Genomic DNA, 26,238 nt, shown 5'->3' with positions numbered 1-26,238 from the left:
AAGACACTGGTACTTGCTTACCGTGCTGCGAATGGATCTGGCCCTTCCTACATCCAGGACATGGTTAAACCGTACACCCCAGCGCGTGCACTACGCTCTGCATCAGCCAAACGACTCGTTGCGCCCTCGCTGCGAGGGGGACCCAAGTTCCCATCGGCGAAAACACGTGGGTTTGCTATCCTGGCTCCAAGATGGTGGAATGAGCTCCCCATTGACATCAGGACGGCAGATAGCTTGCACATCTTCCGGCGCAAACTGAAAACTCATCTCTTTCGACTCCACTTCGAGCGTTAGAATGATTAACGAAGCACTTTTATACCAATAAAGGACTGGATTACCTAAAGCCAGTTGAGTAGCACTTGAAATGTTTGGCTCTATGAAACCTGATATACTTATATGATTCTGTTTTCTTCAAGGTTGTGTCTTCCTGGTCGAATGTACTTATTGTAAGTCGCTTTGGACAAAAACGTCAGCTAAATGCAATGTAATGTAATGTAATGTAATCTGAGTACTTCTACTTTTACTCAAGTACAAGATCTGAGTACTTCTACTTTTATTAAGTACAAGATCTGAGTACTTCTACTCAAGTACAAGATCTGAGTACTTCTAATTTTACTTAAGAACAAGATCTGAGTACTTCTACTAAAGTACAAGATTGGAGTACTTCTACTTTTACTCAAGTACAAGATCTGAGTACTTCTACTTTTATTAAGTACAAGATCTGAGTACTTCTACTCCTCTACAGTTCAGAGGTACATGGTGTACTTCTACTCCACTCCATGTATTTAATCCCTTTAGTTACTTCACAGATGTGGATGAATGATGTGAAATATAATCAAGTATTGAGTCAGACTTTAGTTCCACCTGGAGTAAATCCACAAGCTACCCTGCAGTATACAAAGTCATTCAAACTAGCTGCACCTTTACCAGCTTTGAGAACACTTTCATGATCAATCTTTATAAAACACATCATATATATTATTCTGAAATGGACCAATCTGCACAACGACTACTTTTACTGTCGCTACTTTCACTATATTTTGATGATAATACTTTTCTACTTTTACTTGAGGAGCATTTTGAATGCAGGATTGTTCCTACACTCTGGTACTTCTACTTTGACTCAAACCTGAGTACTTGTACTTTTACTCAAGTACAAGATTTGAGTACTTATACTTGTACTCAAGTACAAGATTTGAGTACTTATACTTTTACTAAAGTACAAGATCTGAGTGCTTCTACTTTTACTCAAGTACAAGATCTATACTCAACTTATACCACCTCTGTTTATAGCCTATGAAAAAAACTATTAGAAAACGAAGGCTAAAGCTAACGTTAGCAGATAGTGACAATGTCCATGCCTTTTTAATATTTATATGAATGATCTATCAGATGATTTAAGTGTCTGTAAAACAGGGTGTGTGATTGGTAATGTGATTGTAAACCATCTTATGTATGCCGATGATCTGGCTATTGTTTCTCCTAGCAGTGCTGGTTTTCAACAGTTGCTAAATGTTTGTTCTGATTATGGAGTCAAATTTGACGTTAAATACAATGCTAAGAAGAGCGCTGTAATGATCTGCAGAGCAAAAGGGGATAAGAACCTGTCAGGACAGGTGCTGTCTGTTTGCTGTAACACTAAGTATCTGGGACACATCACAGATGAAATGGCTGATGATGACATGTATAGACAGCGGCGTGTCTTATATATGCAAGCCAACATGTTGGCTAGAAAATTCTCTTGGTGTTCAGATAAGGTTAAGGTGAACCTCTTTAGAGCTTATTGCACTCCTCTCTAAACTGCCCCCTTGTGGGTCAAGTATAAGAAGGCGAGCCTCAAGAAGCTCCAGGTTGCATACAATGACTGTTTGCGTATACTGCTTAGAAAACCAAGGTGGTGCAGTGCAAGTGAAATGTTCTGTAACGCACGAGTCAACACGTTCCATGCTCTTTTGAGAAATCTGATGTACAAATTCATCTGTCGATTGAATGTTTCTCATAACTCTGTCATTATGCTGCTTTCAAATCTGTGTCTCAGTGCTGTACGATACCAGTCACCTCTGTGGAAACATTGGTATAACTGCCTTTTTTAATTTATATTTGAGTGTTGTATGTTTTTGTAATAATGGACCAAGAGTCTCTTTAAATAAAGATGATGAATGTATGTTAGTTAGCCAGCTCAACGATAATATTGCGACAGAAACACTTTTCAGTGCACATCACGCTCTGCCGCTCCAACGGGGAGCTCTGCTCTGAACACCTGAACGGCCCGTTCTAACAGCTGTTCACCAGCGGTCCAGTCTGTGCCACAGTGACTCCGGTCCGCACAGTTAATATTAATGAACGCACCCGTAGGTAATGTGGCTGCTGAAGCTAGACCATCATCGCGACCGCAGATTACTCCGGGTCCCAGACCCCCCCCATACCCCAAAAACATTTTTATTGCAGATCTACATGAATCACACACACGACCTATTTTGGATTCAAAACGGCGAATTTTGCCGAAAGGTGACAAGTTTGCATCCCTGTTGATGCAAAGTGGAAACACGGATACATATCATCATGCAGTCCAAGTGGCCTTTTTTCAGTGAATCACAGGAGATTTAGTTTCATTCAATAATTAAGATGCGATCAAAAATAAGACCTTTTTTTCTTGTGTTTGGAAAGCGTTGGTAATAAAGTGTATATTTACATCATATTTAGCTCCTTTTTGTGAGTGGATATAAATGCACATTGAGATGATTAATCAAACACATGGGTGTTAGTTAACCATCTCATATCGATCCAGGTGGCAGAATTTGTCATATAAGCAAATATGTTATTGTTACCGAAAGAATCAATAATATATTCTATCGGAAAATAAACCTCTGATGGAATCTCGAACTTTTACCTTGACAGACTAAATTGAGGAAGGTAGGAGGTTATGTATATTTCAGCAAGAAAGAAAGAAAGAAAGTTAAAGGGCCCTAAAAATATAGTTTTATCAACCTAAAGTAAAGAAATTGGAGAGGAACACGCACACACACATTTGGCGTATACACACACACCACTTAAAAGCTGACAGTGTGAGGGCTCCACTGCACAGACTGCTCTTCAGGGACTCCCGCTCCACTGAGAGCTGCCTTCACCCTGACATTCCTGCACAGAAGAGAAGCTACATATTTGAGAGCGCTTTTTAAACTTAATGGTTCAGTGAGCCAGGTTTGTTGCCGTGGTTAGACTCCAGGCTTTGTGAGGCTTGCTGCAGCCAAAGAATGAACACACACCCTGAATCTCCCTTTCGAAGCTGGGGGCGATTACAGCCAACAGGTGGCCCCCGTCTGGAGCCCGAGCCAACAGCCCCAGAGGCAGAGCACAGGAATACAGGAGGAAGCAGGCAGATCAAATAGGAAAAGCATAACAACTTAAAGGAAATTGGACAGGCTAACTATGTGGTGTTCCTCTGGGCTCGACTAACAATAGACATCCAGGGATAGCTTCCTGTTCAGTTAGACTTGTGCAGTGAAAGCGGATGTATGCAGAAAGCGCTTGTATTGTTATTTTTAGTGGAGTATCACAGAGGATGCTGATGGCCTATTTTCTACCTTGAATGCTCCCTGATCTTAGAAATCAGCCCTCTTGTCCTTTTTCTTTACCCCAGGAAAGAGATGCAGGTATGAATGAAGTGGCTCCATGCTGCCTTTTAGGAACGCTTCCCACCACAGCCTTCTTTTGCATAACATCCAATAGGAAGTTACTGCAAACTGAATTGAAAGAAGTGAACGTGGAAATGTGCGTGGCTTATTTCTAGGCAGAGTGGAGTTGTCAGTTATTTATGTCAGTTTTTCAGGTCAACTAGTCACAATAAAGAAATGGCAGGATGTTAAATTGAAAAGTCGACGTTTATGACAGAAATACCCGAGCATTCCAAGTGTTACCTGTGCTGTAGACATACAACCATAACACAAGCTACAGTACACTACTAGGTAATACACCTAAATCGAGGTAATAAATAAAGCATGATGCATAAGTCTCTTGTGAGTATGACATGTTTATCCTAAATTGTAATAAAGTTGCAGAGCTAAGTGAAAGTTCGTCACCAAAAAAACACTTTCAGAGAATAGCATGAAAAATAAATAAATAATTCTTATCTTATGTGGGTGCATCCAAAACTGAGTGAAATAAAGGCTCTGTTAAACAAATGTGTAAATATTGCTGTAAAGCATATGCTGTTGGAGATTCAGCTCAATATTTGAGAAGTAAATATTTGCCAATATAGAAAGGAACAGCAGATTGTTGTGAGGGAAATAATGCAAAAACTATGTTTAATGTACATTGTTAGGTGATAATACACACATGCAGGGGGAAATTATAGTAGTTGTAGCATGGCATTACATTTGACCCTGCCCCTATCTGATGCCCTTGCCCAGAGCAACAATAAGCAAAAGGGACCATTTTAACAGCCAGGAACAATTCATCCATTAAATACTGCCAGCTCAGAAACTCTCCTCCTCTTGGTTTGACGTACCTTATGTTTCTTTCCTGGCTCCCCGCCTGTCTTATCCTTCTTGTGAGAGAACGTGAACTTGACATCTTCTTCCTCGAAGGCGTAGGGGTCAACATCTGGCTCGTGGTCTGTGATGGCAGCCGATAGGTACTGGTTCCTCCTGGCTCGGTACATCTGAAGGCGTTCTTCAGACACCTTCAGCGGCCATTTGGTCGTAGACATCACCCTGGGAAGATGGAAACAGATTTTAAGGATGATTATCAGAGAGTTTAACAACTCACAGGAAACAGATACCACATAATGTAAACGTTAGAGCTATATTTTATTTGCAGACCATTTCATTAAGAGATTCTCGATTAATAAGCCCCATTTGAAACTATCCAGTTGTCAGCAGATCAGCCATGGTGGTCAGATCAGTCTCATGTCTCCAATGTTTTGCCAGTCAAATTTTCAAATGTATCCATGGTCAGGTTTATTGTCCCGGCATCACACAGTTCCGCCAACTTTATCGCTAGATTCAGCAACCTTAGTGACCCTCTTAGTTACTTATTCAGCATACTAAGGGAAAAAGGGAGAAATATCTTCAACCATATTAGATTGAGAGGTAATCCCCATGCTGTTATCGCATGAAAACGTAGCAGAAATGAGAGTTAAGATAATACAATACACACATGTTCATCCTCCTAAATACATACTGATTCATAACTAGTTTTGTATAAATAAATACAAAGTGTAACAGGCCAACATGTGCAATTTTAAATAATGCCTCCACTTCTTCTGTGATATGATGTAAAAATATTTATTGGAGAGAAGGAAAGAATGTAGGTCAAACAAACTACTTCAAAATGAATCTATATTTTGAATTTGGACAGCAGGAACATTTCCTCAACTGCTCTGTGTTGGCCTCATGCTGCCGGATATCATATGTGGAAGCTGCCACCGTGTTGATCTCCAGAAACAGAAATGGCAGCGATTGCAAACAGCTCTGACAGCTGTCAGGCAAAAATAACTGAATGCATCGTGTTTGTTGTCTGACAATTACATTTCTAGCAGATTTATGGAGACGTGGTGACACTGACAGTTCACACACTTACAGACACATTTATCACTTGTTACTGTGACTATCAAAATGTGGCTCTGACGTAACAGGAGGGAGCAGAAGAAAACTACTGGCTGCTGGGCAGGAGAAGAGGGACTGACCCAAGTGTTATCCCTCCCCTTCACTGCCGGCTATGTTTCTCTGCACCTCCGTCCTCTCGTCATGCCTGTCCGGCTCTGATGTGAGGTGATGGTGTGCAGTGGCCAGGGCCAGAGATTAGCCGCCATTCAGAGCTGTGGCCGGGGGGATTACGGCTCACTAGAATAGCCATTCTGAGCGCTGGCCCCTTGGGATTGCATAACCCCGCCAATAATTCCCACAATGTCCACCCGACGGCCTGCTTCACACTGTTGTAGAAGCCCCCCCCGCTCTGTCCATCTGTGATCCTCCGCCTGGCTAGCAGCTTCTTTTTGGTGCAAGTCTCTCTCTAGGCTGCCAAACCGATAGCCAGCAGGCAGTATTTCTTACATTTTCAACTTTATTACAAAAGTAGAGGAATATCTTAATCCAACCCTACTATAACTCTTCCTCTCTCCGAGCTCCAGTGTGTGTGTGTGTGTGTGTGTGTGTGTGTGTGTGTGTGTGTGTGTGTGTGTGTGTGTGTGTGTGTGTGTGTGTGTGTATAGGAATGGATGAGTAGTGCTGGCCCTGCACATTGGTGATGTATGATGTCAAAAGGGCACATAGCAGGAGATTAACATGCTGTACGCGGCTAAGCGCTATACTGCACGTTCTGAAGCTGAGGGATGAGGGAGGGCCACTGAGGAGGGTTTTGCTCTTTCAAAACAAATGTTCTGGACTGTTTAAACTGCTTTAAAGCAGCACTATGCAACAGTGGAAAAGGTTAGAAATATAGGGTTCGGATGCCCAAGAGAAGCACACATTTTGTTGACAATAACGATGAGGAAATATGCTCATCCTCAACCCTTATAATTACTGACTTCGACGAGACAACAACACATAAGTTGATAAGAGCCAACTGTGATGATGTTAGCATGGAATACTGTTTCTGATTTGTCTTACATTTAAACCTTTAACTTAATCACATTCAACTTTTTATTTCTCTGCTAGCGCCATTGACACTGGTTCAGGTGGGTTTGGTTGGTTGACTATTCGTCCATGTTGGCTGCAGTGGATTGACTCTTATAACAGGCCTATTGTTTACAACTGGCACTCGGTGCTCATCACTAATGAGAAGTTGTGAGGACTAGTAAAAAACAGTATTTTTAATTATTCATCCTGTGTTGTTAATCTAAAAAAATACAAATCTTGACAAGAATAAAGTTTTCCATTTATTAAACTATAAAATCCTTAGGGCTTCTTTTTACTAAGATAATACCAAAAGGCAGGATAAAGTGCAGGATAATTGCTGCTAACATGAACACTACCTAACTGCCCTGTGTGTGACAGATGGCGATGAACATCATTTAATGATTGGCAGGTGTCACTCACTCTGTGACTGACACCAGGTTTTCCTGTGCCGCGGCCTCCTCCCTCAGCTTGTCCCAGGGCAGTAGTGGCATGGGCAGCTCGGCTTCTTTCGTTCGGGGGAGGTTGAATAGCCTCCACGGTGCGAGGGAGCTGTCCTCCTCCGGGTCGACCCCTGCGCCCAAATACATGGCGGGCTCAGGGGGGTCGGAGTAGTTCGAGGCTCCGTGGTGGGGGTGATGGGAGTGGAAGTGCTGATTTAGACCCTCGGGCCCTCCGGGATCCTCGCCGCCGCCGCCGCCCTTCCCCCCGCCGAGGCAGGGTTCCGACGGAGGCTGGTAAAAGTGTTGGCTGTTGGGGGTTGAAGGGTTCTTCATGCCCTCCCCTGATTCCTCGCAGGGGTGGGGGCTAAGAGGTGGGGGTTGCGGGGAGTTGGACTGTTCTGACTGCCCTACGTTGACCCCCCCACAATGGAGCTGGGTGTTTTTTTGGATGCCAGACACATCCGTAGAGCGCATACTATTGAATCTCCCTCCGTCCTGGCCTCTCATGGCTATCCTCTGACCGGCGGTGGCCTCAGCCTCCATGGAAGCGTCGTCCATGGTCATGCTGCGATGATGGAAGGGCGTCTGGGGTCTTTTCTGCTGCTTGTCACCTTTCTCTGGCTTCTCCCCCCCAGCTTTGTGCTTGGTTGGAGTCTGGGAGGGCTGGCCCGATGTAGGTGTTTGGCCTGGGGTACTGCCTGTTCGCTGCTTCATTGATTTGTATCTGCAGGGGAGAAGACATTTTTATTTTAGAAAACATAAAGAAGGAAGGGAAAAAAAAAATCATGCTGACAGTATCATCAGCTCATCAGATAATGCATGACAAAGGAATATAGTATAAAGTGCGTTAAAAGCCAAATATAATGAGAAATTGAATAAAAGTAGTTTGTGTCTTTGCCTCAGACTGAATTCTGATGGATGTGGCTTAAACACGCAGTAGTGCTGCAGCGCCACTTCAGCAGGAGATTATAGTTTGGGAAATAAAAATATAAGTTATCAAATGTTTACGAGACTCTCTAATTACAGATTTGTTTATTGATCCAACAAAAATGGGCAAGCAGGTAGGACAGTCTGCTACAGCAGCGCTGAGTCACTCACATAGAGCAGTCTCACCTCAGTCAGTGTTCAAAACGACAGACGTATCAGATGTTGATAAATAGTCCATTAAAAAAAAAACGACATCAGCTACTGCCTTTGGATGATGAGAGGAAATAGGGCTGGTATCTGACTGTAGGCCCATGGATGTGGACAACCTGCTCCAAGACACACTAACCTGCCAACAGATAACCTTCTAATATCGCTGTCTCTACCGCTGGGTCACCACTCAGCCTACTGCTGCGGTCAAACATCTGAGTGTTAAAAGGAGAAGCTGGGTCTCGCTGATGGTCAGTGCACTGGTGTGTGCTTACAATTAAGATGTGGAGATAAGCAGACACACGGAAGGCTTCCATCTACAGATCAAGGCTAATGGCCATTAAACCTGGCAACGCACAGAGCTTCCCATATCTGTGTTGGCAAGGTGCTGGGTGGCTTCCAACAAATGAACATGCCCCAGCTGACTGGGCCAATCCTCTCTGCCCTTGTCTGCCGCCCAAGCCGACTCTCCTCTCTCTAGGTGGGAGAAAAGCCGAGTGTAACGGATTCCCCGATGGAAGTGTGCCCACGCTGACAAGCAAGGTATCAACCAATCAAAACACACAAAGGTCAGCTTAGATAGTACTTGCTCATTAGCCATCGTCTACTGATGGGACCTGCAGTCTTCAGAGGATGGCACGCGCATGTACACATGTGAATAAAGCAGCTGCTTTCAACTGTGGTCGGTTGAGAGAGATGTTAAGCTGAAGACTGAGCACTAACCTGGAACAGCTGCAGTACGACCTCTGTGAATGCTCCACAAAATCCCAGGCTGCCGCTTTCTCACTCAGCTCTTCGTCACAGGTACCGTTGGTTGCGGCTGAGAACTTCCGCCTTGGGAGGAAGAAAATATACATAAAATATCTATAACACAATTCTGCTAATGGTACATTTTTTGTGGGAAACTCAGCTCTTTCTCGTGTAGTGATTTTATTGTGAACAGACCCATCCTTTTCTTTTTAAACACAAATCTTTAAATTGTGACTTAAAATCCTAAAAAAGTGCACAGCCTGCAGTACACAGTGTGGAATGGTGAGAGCTTTGTACCGAGGCTGATGTCATCGCTCTGCTTGGAGCGAAAATAATTTGGCTGACAAGCTAACAGCTAACTCTGGCTGACACTCTGTCCTTGGTCAAGGGGCAACAGAGCCCGGGCTGCTCCCAATGTGTCAGATTCACTGATGGTGAATAATACAGCAGGCAAACTAGCCCTTGCATTAATTATAAGTGTTTATTGTTTTTACTCTATTTTTCTGGTATTTTTGTATAGTGTAAGTATGATTAATAAAACATTATGGAAAACTGTGTCAGTGTAGTGTGTAAACTACAGATGTGCAGTCAGCAGGTCATGGAAATGCATATCAACCTTTTCATCAGGCACAAGGGTCAGTGAAAGAAGTTTGACCTGCTCCACGCCAAGGCAGAAAACCTCTAATTTAAAGTGCATTTAGAAAAATTAACCAGGCATTGCTTTAATTGTATTGTTTCAAACTTTTCAAGTGTGCTTAAACAGCGTGCATGACTTCACTCTTCTTTGCTCAGCTTGTTACACTAAGCACTTGTGAGAAAAAAAAAGTACTGTCACGGACTATTTCTTGCTAAATGAGCAGTTAAATATTAAACTTTTTGGCAAAAATGATTGGACCATTGGACAATGCCTTCATCTCTGCACAAAAATGGATTGTTAACAATAGCTACATGTGTTTATGGTCTGTAAACAAACATGAGGTACAAAAACAACTGTTCTCTGTTAAAGCAGTCTGAGTTTTTAGGTTAGATTTCTCTTTATAGAATTGCTTATCAATCCTTGCTACTTCCAAGAGACAAAACGAGACGTACTTGTTCTGGGCTCGGTTGATATTGCACTCTTGCCAGACGCGCTCCACCACCTGGGTGGATAACCGGCGTGGAATCTTTCCTCCGTGGTGACTTGTTTTGTCCACGCTGAACGCATCAGATGTTGAAGGCATCTTAACCCACTTCTGGGCCGAGTGAGAGTCCACTGGGGAGGGAACGAGCAAGGTTAAACAGATGTAACCAAAAAATAATGTAAAAGCAATCGTCATCCTAAAACCTAACTGAGGTTTTAAAAATGTACACTGCGTTTATTGCCCAACCTGTCTGAGCCTCCTCAGGCGATGTGGGAGGGGTAAGGGTCACCAAAGACATGGCGGGCTCTCGCTGGGAAGCAGGCACCTGGTGGCCACCCGGGTAGACGGCAGTGCAGTGGGAGGACCCCACAGGGGCCACAACAGGGATGTCTGACTGGGGAACCAGCACTAAGCATGCTGGGTAAACCATTCGCACACCACCTGCGCACAGAAAGGCAGGGTGTTCAGCAACCAGAGCAGTGACATCGACATTTAAAACACGTCACAGTATCCTCACAACTGACCTACGAGGACCTCTACGGAGGCCAGAGAGTCATCCTCCCAGTCCATGTCCTCCGCCTTATCCGACGACGACCCCCCCTTGGCGCTGGGGCTGATGGGATAGAACTGGTTCCACTCCTCGATCAGCTTCTGGGTGGGCGGGTCTGACATCTTGAACGACTGGCCCGTCAGGGTCCCGTTCAGGCCGAAAGGACTCAGGATAACTAGTCAGAAAGAAAGGGGTGGGAAGGAGAAGAAAGACAATGTTAGTCAGCGTGAGGACATCTTCCACACTGCCTCACAAGAAGAGACATTTTCCTTACCCGATTGAGGGTCACAGAGTGTTGAATGCTGTACAGATATAAAGCCTCTTGAGACAAATTAGCTATATGGATATAAGGGTTTGCTAATAGATTGGCTCTCAGGCTATATAAATAAAATGTACCCGACACATCTACCATCCATCTGCTTTCCTTCACCTTGTATCCTTTAACTCCTGTAAGTCTATTTTCCCATTGCCCCAGCAAAGGAGGTTATGTTTAGCTTTTGTCTCCTCTTATACTAACATTTCCTTCTTCATCTCCCTCTGTTCCTTTTTATCTTCTATCCTCCTTTTATCTTGTCCCTAATTCCTTTCTATCATTAATCATTCTTTTTGCCCTTTCCATACATTCTGGTCTTGAAATCATACCATCCCTCATTGCCTTTCTAATTTATAAATGTTGTCATCCCATTTTTACACTTGCAACTATCTAATCATTTTCTTGATCATCCTTCCCTTCTTCTTTTCCTCCAGTGTGCGTTTCTTTCTCCGTCACTCTGCCATCTCGGGCAGATTCAGCCCTGACCTTTCCAGAGCAGCCCTGGACCCAGCCAGTCCCGGCTGACTCGCCAAATACTTCCAGAGCAATCCAGACGCCAATTATTGGCAAGCGGTGGCCTCTCAGAGCCCATAAACAGGGGCTTATAAAAAGGGCCCCTCCTCGGCAAACACACTTGACTGCACAGACATACGAGAGCCACACAGCGAGCTCATCAGTCTGCTTATAGAACAGACCTACATCCATCACAGAATGCAGATACAAGCATGCATAATGCATACATATGAGCACAGAAACCATATATCAACTTGAGAGATCATATGAAGACACACACACAGCAGCTCTGCTTGTTATGCAGACATTCTCTTTCTCTGCATCATACAGTTGAATGAGTAAAGGTGTATGAATGGTTCTACCAACAGACAGGCTGTGTGGCTGAGAGAGCATTAGTTAACGTCCCTCTCTGCGCTGCCTTTCCATTGGTCATTACTACACTGGATGGCCTCTGTCCCCAGGTATTGATCCTGCAGCTGGACCAAGGAACAGCTTCCAGGATGGGCAAATGGCGGAGACAACGGCAAGAAAAGAGTCGCAAGAGGCAGATCTATATTCCTTAAGACTTTCAGGAAATCAAACCACATTTTTGATGCTATGTACGGCCAGCATTATAACTGATACATTCAAGATATGTAAATGTTGTAAACACCCCTCTATCAGTGTCCAGCACAATAAGAAGAAGCTAGCAATACAGCCTCAATGTTTTCTGTTTACCATGTGAGAGTTCTATTTTGTGCATCTGCAATAAATAATCATTTCCAAGCATCTCTGTTTTAATTTTTGCAAGGGGGTAATGGAAACAGAAGGAGCTGTTGGAGGCAGCAAACCTCCAACTACTCTTAACTATGTACTGGTGTTGTGATGAAATGACTCGCACTATGTGCAGCATGAAATAAAATTATAATACAAATATTATTGAATGACTTCTACACTGTAAACAGACACACCAGCTGCTCTCCTGGTGGACTTGTACGCTCTTAGACTGTTTGCTTTTGTATAAAACCCAACTTGATAGAAAGATCTAAACATTGAACACTTCTTGGTATTTTACGAGAGTGACTGTCTGGTGAAATGAAGTAGTGGAGAAAGAGCACTGTGAAACATTATTTGGCAAAGTTTAGTACTACAGAGACAACCCAGGAACATTTAAAAATTAGAATAAGCTAAAGCATTAAACATGTTGTCTAATCACAATGTCTCCTGGATGCCCCTCAGAAAAACTTCACCTATAGAACACACTACGTCAGCTAAAGCTACCCCGCAGAGGGAAGAACGAAAGGTTGTGTAGCGGTACATAACAACATCCAGTTATGGTCCATCCTATTAACCTTAATTAAATCCAACTCCTATTCCCTTTCATTGCTGCATTTCTTCACACACACACACACACACACCTAAGACCTGAGGCCAGTTGTAGAAGAGAGATCAAATTCAGCACAATTATGGAAATGGTTTACCGTTTTCCCCATCACCACCCCTCCACGCCCTCCTCTCCATCCCCTCCGCCGCCCTCTCGCTCTCTCTGACTGCGGGCCTATCTCCTGCTCCCTGAAGACATGTCAAATGTGCTCAGATCAGTGTAATGGGCTGAGAGTTCATTACATTTACTCTGCGCCCTTTTATGAGGTCACATCCTGGAGAGGTCTGCCTGCCAGAGCACTCTGCCGCGCAGTAAACCAAGCTTGGCAGAGGTGAGGGGGAGGAGGAGATGAATGGATGAAGAGAGGTGGGGGGTGGGATCAGCCCTCCCTAGGCGCTATGCTTGGTTAGCCAGGAGGAGATTCACTGCGGCGGGTGAACACACACACACACACACACACACACACACACACACACACACACACACACACACACACACACACACACACACACACACACACACACACACACACACACACACACACACACACACACACACACACACACACACACACACACACACACACACACACACACACACACACACACACACAACACACACCCACACACACACACACACACACACCACACACACACACACACACACACACACACACACACACACACACACCACACACACACACACACACACACACACACACACACACACACACACACACACACACACACACACACACACACACACACACACACACACACACACAATTCTCAACATGGGGTGAAGTTATCTTATGGAGTGTTTCAAGTGTGTCTCTTATGAGAATTCATATATGAATATATATTTGTTTGGTTATTCTTTGGCCCGTTGAAAAGGGAGATGGAGGGGATGACATGCATATATTTGACCTAACCCCAGTACAAGTAAGCTTAAAGGTGGGGTAGGTAAGTTTGAGAAACCGGCTCGAGATACACTTTTTGTTATATTCCATGGAATGCTCTTAACATCCCGATAGCAATGAATATCTTCAGTGCTTTGACAACAAATCCATAAAAAAATGTCATCTGTGGAAGCCGTGGTACTGTAAAGAGCACGACCAATCATCTGAGCCGGCCCGGCTAAAATAACTGGATGGCCTACCTGCCTGTCAGCCTTCCATCTGTGCACAAACTTATCCTGTGCCCTCATTGGTCATGTGCGCGTTCGTGTGTGTTGGAGGAGGGGCTCTGTAAGGAAGTGGCAGATTTTTTCCGGCTGTGGATTTTCAAAATCTAGCGCACTCGAGCTGGTTTCTCCAAAATGACCTACCCCACCTTTAAAGGCGGCTAAATTAATATAATTGTTCTGGTTGAATTATAAGATAATGAAGAACAAATAATATTCGAGCAATTCAACTGAAGCCAGGTTATTTCTTAATGGACCAAGAGGAGGTGTGTGTCTGTGGAGTTCCTTGACAAGACATTTTTAAAAGCCACAATGACCGGCATTTATTGACCAATAAAATGAGTCATAGGCAATTATGTAGTAGCTGGTGGCTAGGGAGCAATATGATCATCCTTAATGACTATGAAACCCCATCAACATCCCTATAGCAACCCGTAAGTCCCAATAACCTTTTAATTTTTATCCAAGGCACTAGTCTTTAACTACTGTCAGGAGAGCTCTCCACACAGTAAAGGAGGGTGGGGGGGGGGGTTTGTGCACAAATGACTGTGGTGAGTGGAGGAAGAGATCACTGTTATTACTCTGGAGGGGGCGTACAGAGAGGGGAGGGCTCAATAACTTCTATCCAACTGCAGGTGAGCAGAAAAAGAACATTTCCTCATGGGTCATTGGATTTCTTTTTTGAATTGGTGAATTAGGTAATCATTGTCTGACTTCAAACTCCAATCCAAAGTGCTTTCTTTCCCAGTTTTGAGGGCACCGCTTTTTTATTTGGAACCACTTGGGTTAAAAATGCATTAAAGCTGCAAACATTAGTGGACTCAACAATTAGTTTATTGTCAAATAAATATATTTTAAAATGGATATCTTTTGGTTTTGGAATGACGAAACAAGATATTTAAAGAGATCACAATGAACTTTGACAAACTGGGACGGACCTTCGACAGAATTTCCTAAAATGTAATACCAAACTCTGAAACAATTAATCAAAGAAATCATCAGCAAATGAATCGATAATAATTAAGTGTTCGCTGGAGCTCTATGGCATGTTGTTTTAAATCAGGGGGTCAGTTATGTGAAAGTGATGTTTATATCAGCAAAGTTAAGCAGAATAATGCTTGATGCAGATATTCATAACTGATCTGTTTCAATTGCAAGCAGGATGAGTGTGTAATACTCTCATTTTATTCTTATAGTGTTATTCAGAAAACTCAGAGAAAGGATTTCTCCTTTCACAAAGTAAAAGTATATCATAGTCATTACATTAAAATGTCTCTGTGTGTTTGGAAATGCAAGCAAATAATGGTTTTGGGATTACAAAGCGTTTGGCTTAGGGTGGGGTAATGAATTTAGAGCCAATGATGGAATATCATTAGAGCCACACGGTTTATAGCTACTATACACTATAATTTAACGTGACTACATGGGCTTTTCTTTTTTTGAACTGGCTGCAAGCCAATCTGCAATGAAAGACAGCCTGACAGAAGATATGCATTATGTTTGCTAATATATTTCATAAAATAAAAAAACACTACACTTGCACTAAGCATTGCGTTTGCCAGATAATATTCTCAAAGAAAAGCTTCTGAAAGCATAATTCCCTTATCTGTTCGAGTGTACTCAACATTATCTCTTTGGAAAATACACTGGGTGCAGTGCTCAACAGCCTGTTGTTATTTTTGAGTTTCATTCTTGAAGATTAACGTGTTTAAGCAGGTGCTATTTCTTAGATTCTTTGCAAGCAGTTTTTTTTTTTTTGTTGGTTCATTTGGTTTCCAAAAAATTAAGTAGTTGCAGAACCGCCACTACAGTAAGAACATTACCTTCCAATATTTGATTAGCGATAGATATTCTGTTTCATTGTCTTGTCATTGCACATTTCGTGTATACTCTTTAAAGCAGGGATGTATCCACCTCAACTCTTCATTTTTAAATATTAAAATGACAACTTCATGACTTGAAAAAAAAAAACCCTGAGACATACTGCATTATTCTTTAGTCATTATTCTATTAAAAGTTTAACATTATAAACTCAGACCGCTGTGAAAATTCTTCCCAATTTATCATTTCAGGTGAGCCGTTCTACACTGATCGTGAATTGATGAGAATGCTAGTTTTTATTGTTCAAAATAAATAAATAAAACATAAATAAACATGAGGTCATTCATCACCAAATGTATTTCTACTAAGCTGCAGTATGTGAAAGATCATCCTCAGCTGACCTTACATTTTAAATGAAATTGCAAAGCAGAAAAATCATGCCAACGTCAGACGGCTTCTTCTGGATTCTGTCAGCTGATCGCAGCTATTTGTTTTGGAATGAGGAACCAAGGCAGTCTTAGAAAGGATTAAAAAGAGCAAGCTTTATGGTGCACTCGTAAGATAGTCTGAGCGCCAGAAGGCACTCCCCCACAAAGTAGAAGCTCAGTGGACATATGAAATATACTTTTTCGCCATAGTAAAACTACACATTTAGTCTAAATCCTAACATTAGCTAAAGCCTACACTTTATAGGCTTATTGTTGAAGTCAACAGGCCATCATGTCTCATTATAATCACCCATCACATTATTTTCCTCACTGATAGGCAAGAGGCCCTCCAATAATTGTTATATACGTATTGATTTGAACGTTTTATTAACCTGTCCGTTATCTAAATGTATAATAGAACAACAACAACAACCTTCTAATTTAGTGTAGAGCATCAGATTGGATAAACAAACGCACCCCTAGCAGCAGTGTTTATTCCCTCTTTAAAAAAATCCTCCTGTTTATTCCTGTCACTTGAGGGTAATGATTTGTCTCACCATAACTGTGTAACATTCAACATGAGGGTCAAATCAAAGAGATATATTAGAGTACAACAGTTTGTTTGTTTATCCAGTTTCCTATGAGGTTTTTATGAAAGAGACAAAGGCAAACCTGCCACATAATGACCTCTTATCAGGAGGAGACATTCTGTATTCGTTAATAACTGGCCCAAATAAAGCTGTGTTTGCTGTCGCCATGTCATACGTTTGATGTTATTGTTTTAGCTCTAACCTTCCTCTTGCTGCTCACACACTAACAGCAGAGTATTGGACTGGAGACCCACCTTGGAAGGGGCTGGATGCCTGCTGAGCCAGGGTGAGGTGCTCCTCCGTCAGGTGGTAGACGGGCTGGTGCTGGTTGATCTCCACACTGGTGCACACGTTGCTCTCCCCGTGCAAAAAGAAGGTGAAAGCGCAGGATAGGTGCTCACTGTGAGGAGGAAGAAGAGGAGAGAGATGAGTCATTTGAGATCAGGCTGCTTTAATATGCACTTTTGAAAAGTGCTGCTATGCTCAATGATTAACTCCAATCCAGAGTGAGGATGAGAAGTGACTGCTGCAGCGAAAAGAGTACAGATCAGAGAGTGTAGTGGTGGGGGTGTGAAAGAAAATATGATATAAAAGGTTTTTTTACAGTAGGATCTCTCCTATCACTCATTGTCAATGAGAAAGACTCTTGATAGGAAAGATTAAGCCAGAGTATAAAGTTACTCAACTATATTTATCAATCAAGCCTGATGAAATTAATCATCTAAATAAAATTCAAGACTGCCTCAAGGACTTAAAAACGTGGATGACCTTAAACTTTTTGATGTTAAACACGACCAAAACTGAAGTTATTGTACTTGGCCCGAAGAATCTACGAAACAAATTATCTAAAGATATACTAACTATGAATGGCATTCATTTGGCCTCCAGTGAGACTGTAAGGAATCTTGGTGTTATATTTGATCAGGATTTATCCTTTAACGCCCACATAAAATCAATTTCAAGGACCGCCTACTTCCATCTATGTAACATTGCAAAAATCAGGCATATCTTGCCTCAAAACGATGCAGAGAAACTAGTCCATGCATTTGTTACTTCAAGGCTGGATTATTGTAACTCTTTATTATCAGGGTGTACCAAGAAGTCAGTCAAGTCGCTTCAGCTGATTCAAAATGCTGCAGCTCGTGTACTAACCAGAGTTAGGAAAAGGGAGCACATTACTCCTGTTCTGGCTGCCTTACACTGGCTCCCTATAGAACACAGGATAGAATTTAAAATTCTTCTTCTCGCCTACAAAGCCCTTAATGGGCAGGCGCCATCTTACCTTAAAGAACTCATTATACCCTACTGTCCTACTAGGGCATTGCGTTCCAAGAATGCAGGGTTGTTGGTTGTTCCTAGAGTCTCTAAAAGTACAATGGGAGCCAGAGCCTTTTCTTATCAAGCTCCACATTTGTGGAATCAGCTTCCAGTTTGTGTTCGGGCGGCAGACACCCTATCCGTTTTTAAGAGTGCGCTTAAGACCTTCCTTTTTTATAAAGCTTATAGTTAGGGCTGATTAGATTCAGCCCCTAGTTTTGCTGATATAGGCTTAGTTTGTCGGGGGACATCTTACTTCTTCCTTCTCTCTGTCTATACCTGTGTACTCTCATGTTCCGATTAACCCAGCTTCCCCACATTTCTTTCTTTTTGGTGTCTATATACGCTGGGATCCGGAGTCATGGATGATCCTGCGGTCCTGTGTCCTGGATCGCGAGCCCTGGATCTTGAGTCGTGGCTGTGGTCATGGATCATAGGTCCTGGATGGATATCCTCGTGGATTCATCTTCCTATTATACACACATGCAGTTCCAAACATTTGGACTACCTATGTTGCAAATGTATTATCTTTTCAATTTACACACGGCATCTATTGCACGTCTGTCCGTCCTGGGAGAGGGATCCCTCCTCTGTTGCTCTCCCTGAGGTTTCTCCCATTTTTCCCTTTAAACTGTGGGTTTTCTTCTGAAGTTTTTCCTTGTACGATGTGAGGGTCTAAGGACAGAGGGTGTCGTATTGTCATACTGATATTTTTGTACAAATTGTGAAGTCCACTGAGACAAATGTAACATTTGTGATATTGGGCTATATAAATAAACATTGATTGATTGATTGATTGATAAAGCCGGGGTGCAAAAGGAGACACCACCTATAAGCTTTTAATGGTCTGGCCCCTTTTAAAATCATCAATTCTCTACTGTTGTATGTCCCTGTGTGAGCCCTAAGGTCCTCAACAGCAGGCCTTTTAAATATTACTAAAGTCCCCACCTTCCAAGAAATATTAGAAAATAAAAAAATTCACCTTAGCCTTTATCCCGCGTCCGTTCATCCTTATTTTTAATTGTTTATTTATTGTTTAAATATATATATTTCCTTTTTTTGCATTTAAGTATTTTCTCTTATTTCTGTCTTATGTGTCTTATCTGAGCTGCTTATCTTTTGTTAACTTTAATTATTGTATTGTATTTGTTCCGTTTCCTTTTTTAACTTCTTGCAATCATATATGTGAACATAAAAAAAGAACCATATTAATATTATTATTCATTATTAATATGTGTATACTCAGATGACGTAAAGATGCATTTTAAACCTGTATCAAATTGTTCTGATGGCGGGATAAGTGTGTATTTTAATATTGCTACAGACAATAATGTAACCTCTATATTTTCCGTGTAATGAGAAAGAGCAAATAGTAATACTTTAATAAACAGCATTTATGGGTGTGGAAATTGAGTTCAGAGACTTAAACAGCCTGCGTAAAGGTCAGGATCAAAGTCATTCCACACAGCGGGGCTCACAGGTGTTTTGTGTGCGAGTGTGCCTCTGTCCCTCTGGTGCTGTGTGTCAAACAAAGGGGCAAGCCCGGACTAACCCTGGATTTCCAGCCAATACTCGCAGCTACAACAGTACTTTTCTCTATCGCTCACAACAACGCCTGCCTGTGCCAGTCTGACCTCAACAGCACACAACAAAAGTGACAAGTGGAAGAAGAAACGGAAAGCAAGGACACAGCAGATGGAAGGAGAAAGCAAAATGCACACCATTGTCCATCAAACACACCCGCAGACACACACACACACACACACACACATCACACAAATGCAGAGCGCTAGAGAGCAGTGCAAGTGACGGATGACCAAATGAAAGTGGACGCTGTGAATTTGGAAGTGGATTAAAGAGGGTTGCGTCCTCCGAGGATTTGGTTAAGCAAATATCAGTCTTCTCTCGCTGACTCTCTCTGGCACACCTACTCTGCAGAGGATTAAAGAGAAGGAGAGCGAGGCAGGGAGAGATGGAGAGAGTGCACTTCAATAACATAATTCCACCTACGTAGTGAAGAGATGCCCTAAGCCCCGCAGAGCTTGACATTCATCTTACACTTGACTTTTTCCAGTCAAATATGAGGTGTTGCTAGTTAATATGAATGTTCAATCTTCACATTCCACAGCTGGAAGCAAGTAGGCTAATGAGGGTGATGCAGAGAGAGAGGGAGGCTTAGGTACTCTGTGAAAAGTAAGGATAGGTTAAACATATGTCAAGTCTGGCATGATACAATACGTACGTTGAAGGCACTATTGATCGCTGTAATCCTTTCTCCTGGGGGCGTCTATCATTTTTCTAATCCGACTTAGATTAGACTATGCCAACTTCCGCATGATGAAAGCATCAACGCAGCGTAAGAGCATCACTCTTGGCTTTATATCCCAAAAAATGAGAATTTGATAACAGTTACTTCATAGAGCATTATTTTTCAGAACAGATTGATGAAAATAGCACTTTTTAAAATGTGACTGAAGATCACAGTTACGGCCTGTCCACACTACAGCTTCAAAAAAAGCTTGGAGCTAGGCGTGTCTGAAGCTTGGGGATTTTATTCGAGCAACGCGACCAACAACCAATCACATGAATCTCCCGCCCCCGACATACAAAGCAAAAAAAAACGGGAATTTTATAAACTCCCCAAACAGGCGAAAACCCACCAGTTTCACCCACTGTCTCTGCCACCTCCCTCCATGCCTGGTTCCTCCAGTTTGTATCCCGGTAGGTGAAGAGGGTCTGGTCATACACAACCGGGTGATTTGCTACGGCGATAATTAGTTTCTCCTCCATCTTTTTTTAAAATATAGAAATGAACGGCGGGATATCTCTCCCAGCTTAGACGCGGTTTGATTGGCTAGGGCTTGAGCTGTCAGATTTTCAGAAACGGGATTTGATTGGCTGGCGCTGGCTACTCCGGCGTCAGAAGTTGAACATTGTTCAACTCTCTGACGCCGGAGACGGACCGCTATGCTACCCACAATTCAGTTCGGTGAAAAGCGAGGCAATGTGACGTCACCCCATTCAAAGTGAATGGGCAGACGCGTTGGAAACCGTTTTTGAAGCTGTCGAAGCTGTAGTGTGGACGGGCCGTTATGCAGAGCTGAGTAAATGTCAATGAATCTTTCAATATGAATTCATCAATGGTTTAAGAAGGTTAACTAGCAAACAATCTATAGCCTAATAGCTTTTTTATGTTTGTAATAGTCACGTATTACACTGGTACTCTGTGTTTCTAATGCAGTCGTGTATGAGGTGACTACAAGTTGGACCCAACTCGACTTTAGCCAGACAACATCATGCAAGGCTCTGCAAGATCCCATTCCAGGTAGATTTTTAAACGGGCCTGATAACTTTCCAGAGTTGCAAAACCCTTAAAACTGATCTGCAGTATTTTTGGCATCCGATAGGCTTTCCAACTCAGCTACAAACCCCGACCAAGCTGTCTCTTTTATTGGTTTGAACGCCAGCGTCTCCGCCAGGGGGGCGTCTTGCCGTCATTTGACGCCCTTATTCAGCTCGGGACGCCCTGAACTCGAGCCGAGGGCGTCCAAAAGTATTAATAATTCGAGAGAAGATCGAGAGTTTTTATCGCTTGAAATAACGAAAGGGAAAAAGGACAAGGACATCCCTCTGTTGGAGGGGCAAAGGAGTCTGGTGGGATTCTTTTCGGAGTATTGAAGATCGTTTCCCCGACATCGGTGGTGCCTGCCACAGGACAACACGGAACGTGCGCAATTTGAGCCGTGCTAGTTGAGCACACGCGTGCACTGCGAGCACCAGAGCCTCGCAGCGGCGAAACTGAGGCTCCGTGGTAACTGTGGTAACATGAAGAGCCGTTTGGGAGCCGAAAGAGCTGGCGCTTTAAGAGAGCCGAGCCAAATGATCCGGCTCACTAACGTAATAAAGACAGTATCTATAAGGGACGGCTCAAGTCAAAATTCAACCCCCCCCCCCAGTCCCTAATGCAATAAAAAAAAAGCGATAGAAATTTGATGAAAACAAGGTTAAGTACAATTCTGTCACACGTTTAAAAGAAAATGTTGCTCAACCTTAAGGAAGTCAGTGTGAATTTGGTATTTTCTGTTAGAAAGACGTGTTGGTGTTATTTAAGGCTGAATTTAAAAAGGATGAACCCTTTTTTGGGGGTTTAGAACGATGAGATGTCAAGCTATGTCTTACCATTCAAAGAACGTATAAGATGATCAATCAATCTGTAAAGACGTTGTTGTATTAAGGGAGGGAAAAGGGGCGGAATGGTTGAAAGAACGTCAAGGGAAGGAAAAAGCAAGTGAGGCACAGAGGACAACAGAGGGAGACAAACTGTGTTGTTGCGTTGTGCAGACATCAACAGAACTGCAGTCTACCGTTCTCCTCTCACACGCAAAGAAAACCTGACACCACACATTCACACAGGGCACTTGGAAGCGTGAGGTGGAGGGCTGCCATCTGTGGCTCAGCACGCAGAAGTGCACGCAGAAACACACACACACACACTACAATCACATTTGTTAAGAATTGATTCAAATCTGGTATGATACTGTGTGTGTGTCAGCTTAACAGATTAGCAGACATGCCAGCTGTTGACATTAAAACTGGCACATGCTAAATGATAGAGGACAACATGTTCTATTTGATAAATTAGCAGTGTAGGGAAACATCACTACACTTGAGTAGGGCGGCACCATTATTCAAAACGGTTTGGAAATCACAATATAGTTTATAGACTAGTGCATGTTCAGTTTACAGTAAACAACATTTGTGGAGACAAATGATGTGAAAATATCATTATGAATTAAGTATTGTGGTGCTGCTTACAACAGTATTCTACAGGGTTATTACACTTTGTTTGGCACAGATCCTCATTTCAATATATTCTTTCAAAGATAATGTGAATATTGTCTGAAGAATGATCATTCCTTCTGATATCGGGAAGCATATCTCAATTGTGATGCGAGTTAAAATGATTACAATTAGACATTTGTTCTAAAGTGTGCAGCCCTGACCTTGATTATCACAATATCAAGTTGTGTGACACTTTATCAATTCAAATCTGTTTACAATTTGTATTTACTTTACTTGTATAAGCTTTTTATCTTAAAACTTCTGTAAGCCCTTTTTAATGTATTTATTGTTTCATTCTTTGCTGTTATAGGCAAATGTGTATTTGGTTGCTACAATGTTGGATGTAACAACATTTCCCTAAAGTTAGATCTAATAACGCCTTGCTTACAGAATCGCAATACATTGCAATGAATTGAAAGCAATCCTGAAGCATGATATGACTCAGACAGCCCTAATGAAAATCTCTCTTAAAGTATCTCAATGCACTACAATGGTTTCAAAATCACAGATTACTTGTATTAACGTCAAAATGTTCAGTTGAGGCATAGAAAGAAAGTTGTAAATGTAGTATTTTATATGTCCACATATAGATGATCCTTTATGCCAGTCATTAAATGCTGTGCTTTTTATAAACTATTTACCAACTGAGCATTTAGATACACTATGTTGCAGAGTGGTTGCCAACAGAGTGGTGGTTCAAATGTCAACAGTAAGCGATGAAACATCAACCAAACGACAACAGCACATGACACGTTTCCTCACCACTGCACCTCTCGCTGACACACAAAGGGAGGAGGATTAAGAGAAGCCTGCGCTGTGACTAACTGCAGCAGGAGCCTGTTGATCGGTCTGCACACCACCCTGTTCTCTGGCCCGTCCACATGGGACAAACACGCAGCATTGTGCCAAACTCAATTCTTCTGCAAACATCCACGGCCTGCTGGTGAGGCAAATACAAGGACACACACACACCCACCACAGCCAGTGGCACACACACAAGCAGGCAAACAACAGCTGCTAAGTGAGGTGGGAAAGTGTGTGTGAGGTAGCAGATTAGGTGAGCACGCAATGTGTAGGCACGGGGAAACAAAACACTGATTAAGCATTTTTTCCTCAGCCTCTTACAGTATGCGATATAAGGACACATTTCCTCTTATTTTTAAAAAGGCTTCCACAGCTTTTTAGCACTTATTGATGTCAAGGATTCACTAATGTTCTTATCTTTTCTCTTATCTCTCTGGTAGGAACAAATCACAAGTATTAAAGAGCACTCATACAATCAAGCCTTTTGGAGCTTATGAGATAAGGATCAAATGAGAGAACATCTTGTTTCGACCAACAAATAATCATTAATGGGTTTTTGCTGCTTCAATGTTTATGCTGGTAAACAAGTAGCTTTTTAAAATAATTTGATATATTACTTTAAACACTGGGTAGCGTGAGAATTTCCCCCTCTGTAGCCACACGTCCTTATTTATAGAATAATATCTGGAATTATTTATTACATGTATTGTTGACTGAATCTGCAAAATAACTAGTAATTAAAGCCGTTAGATAAATGTAGCCGCAAACACCAAACATTAAAGCAAAGTTAGAATATAAATGATCAATAGTAGAGTCCCAGTATCTTTCTGTCCACTAAACTGTCAATGCTTCTGCAAGATAATATTTAAATGAAGCTTCAGTCAGCACTCAGTCTTGGCCAAATGCAGTGACATTATTTATTTAAAATGGTCAGGAGCATCCCTTTAACTTTCCCTGTCTGCCTTAACCTGAAATTAACATTTCATTTGAAAACTATCTTCTACTTTGCCTAAGGCTCTCCAGGAACCCTGTGAGGGAGCCCACGGGGGCCCTTCTCCAGGACACATTGTGTCTGGTAAAGTATGTCAAACCTGCCTCAAGACTCAGGTTTTCTGGGAATTTAGAATGTCATCTCCCCTGCAGCGAGAAAGTGCTTGCTCTCAGGCGAAAAACCCAAGGCCAGTGTGGAGCGCCACAGAAAACTGTGCCAATAAAACACCAACTGTCAGCAGCTCAATGCATGGGACGCAGACATTCCTCTTTAAATAGAATACATATTCCTCATCTCGTCTAAGTTGCATCCAATAGCCTTCAAAAGAACCAGTTATCATAAGGAGGTGTGTGGGATCACATGTTGTTCTTCCTCTCAGTCAAGAGAACATGAAGGAGGGAGGGTTACAGTTGTAGCCTGACAAAAAGCCACAAGATCTTTTAATCATCTTCTCTCTCGCCGTCTCCACCTTTCCTCCCACTCCCCTCTCGTCTGCTCTTCATCTATTAACTGGCAAACTGCTCTGTGATCTGCTCTCCTTTTTTCCTCTCCTTGGCGGCACACACTCAGCGTACGCTCGCCCGCACGCCACCGTGATCGTCCACAGAGGGCACTCCCTGCTCCGCCTCTCCCGTGCAAATGGCCGGTGGCCTTTGGCTCGGCGTGGAGACAATAAGATAATCCGGTGGAGGATTTGGAAAGGAGAGTAGGTTGGCATATTTGCCGTCAGCTGGCATGCCATGGAAATAAGGTGCCAAAGGCCAGCAAGGGCCTGTGTGGCGGCGGGGACTGACGGAGCGAGCGGCATGGGACTGACAGCCTCCATCAGTGTCACATGGAGGCTCTGCTGTGTAGCACACAAACAGATCCTCAGCCTTTAAAATCATCCCAACGTTTGGAGATAACACTTGTTTGCAGAAAATGATGTGCATTACAGCTTGTTTATTGCTTTCATACAAAATACGACTTTTAATATTCAACTTTATCTGAGAGCTTATACTAAACGTAGTGCACCATCTGAACAGCACCCCCAAAATGTAGACAGCTTTTTAGTTTCCTCACATTTTTCAAACTCTAACACTATTTGAATTATGATGATGTGCTGATAATAGAGAGTATAGCAAAGTGTCAAAGAAATTCCCATCCCAATTTCTAAATGTTCTAAACGTTTGCAGTGATGTCAAATGGAGAAAAGCCGTAAATAATCCCAATAGAAGAGCAGGAACTAAAGAATGTTTTACTTCTGATAAATGAGGAACAATGTATCAATTATTTGTAGATTGATTTTTGCATTTCTGTAATATTTGTATGAATGCTGCGATTTAAGATTTTGACTTTAGAATTAGAGGGTGTTTCTCAATATCGAGGAAGGCTGCTCCAGAGCCACTATTTCAAGCATACTGCGTCATCGAGTGCCGCCGAAGGACTGTTCCAATGTCCAGCATACTTGGAATTCTACCGA

At 42.5% G+C, this 26,238-nt stretch overlaps 1 protein-coding gene across 2 annotated transcripts in view; it reads right to left on the bottom strand.

Annotated features, from left to right (window-relative positions):
- med13a (mediator complex subunit 13a) overlaps nt 1-26,238 on the bottom strand; it is a 98,796-nt gene that overhangs the window by 34,568 nt on the left and 37,990 nt on the right. For both annotated transcript variants that reach the window (XM_034204094.1, XM_034204095.1), the window contains 7 exons: nt 17,077-17,222; nt 10,587-10,787; nt 10,309-10,503; nt 10,031-10,193; nt 8,915-9,025; nt 7,038-7,781; nt 4,508-4,712 (listed from right to left, as the gene is read on the bottom strand). In XM_034204094.1, coding sequence (XP_034059985.1) covers nt 4,508-4,712; nt 7,038-7,781; nt 8,915-9,025; nt 10,031-10,193; nt 10,309-10,503; nt 10,587-10,787; nt 17,077-17,222 — 1,765 coding nt within the window. The remainder of the gene's footprint in view (nt 1-4,507; nt 4,713-7,037; nt 7,782-8,914; nt 9,026-10,030; nt 10,194-10,308; nt 10,504-10,586; nt 10,788-17,076; nt 17,223-26,238) is intronic.

Source organism: Gymnodraco acuticeps, unplaced genomic scaffold (assembly GCF_902827175.1).
Source record: "Gymnodraco acuticeps unplaced genomic scaffold, fGymAcu1.1, whole genome shotgun sequence".
NCBI classification, from domain to species: Eukaryota; Metazoa; Chordata; class Actinopteri; order Perciformes; family Bathydraconidae; genus Gymnodraco; species Gymnodraco acuticeps.
The sequence above is the reverse complement of the archived record's forward strand: the minus strand, read 5'-3'. Positions and strand labels throughout refer to the sequence as shown.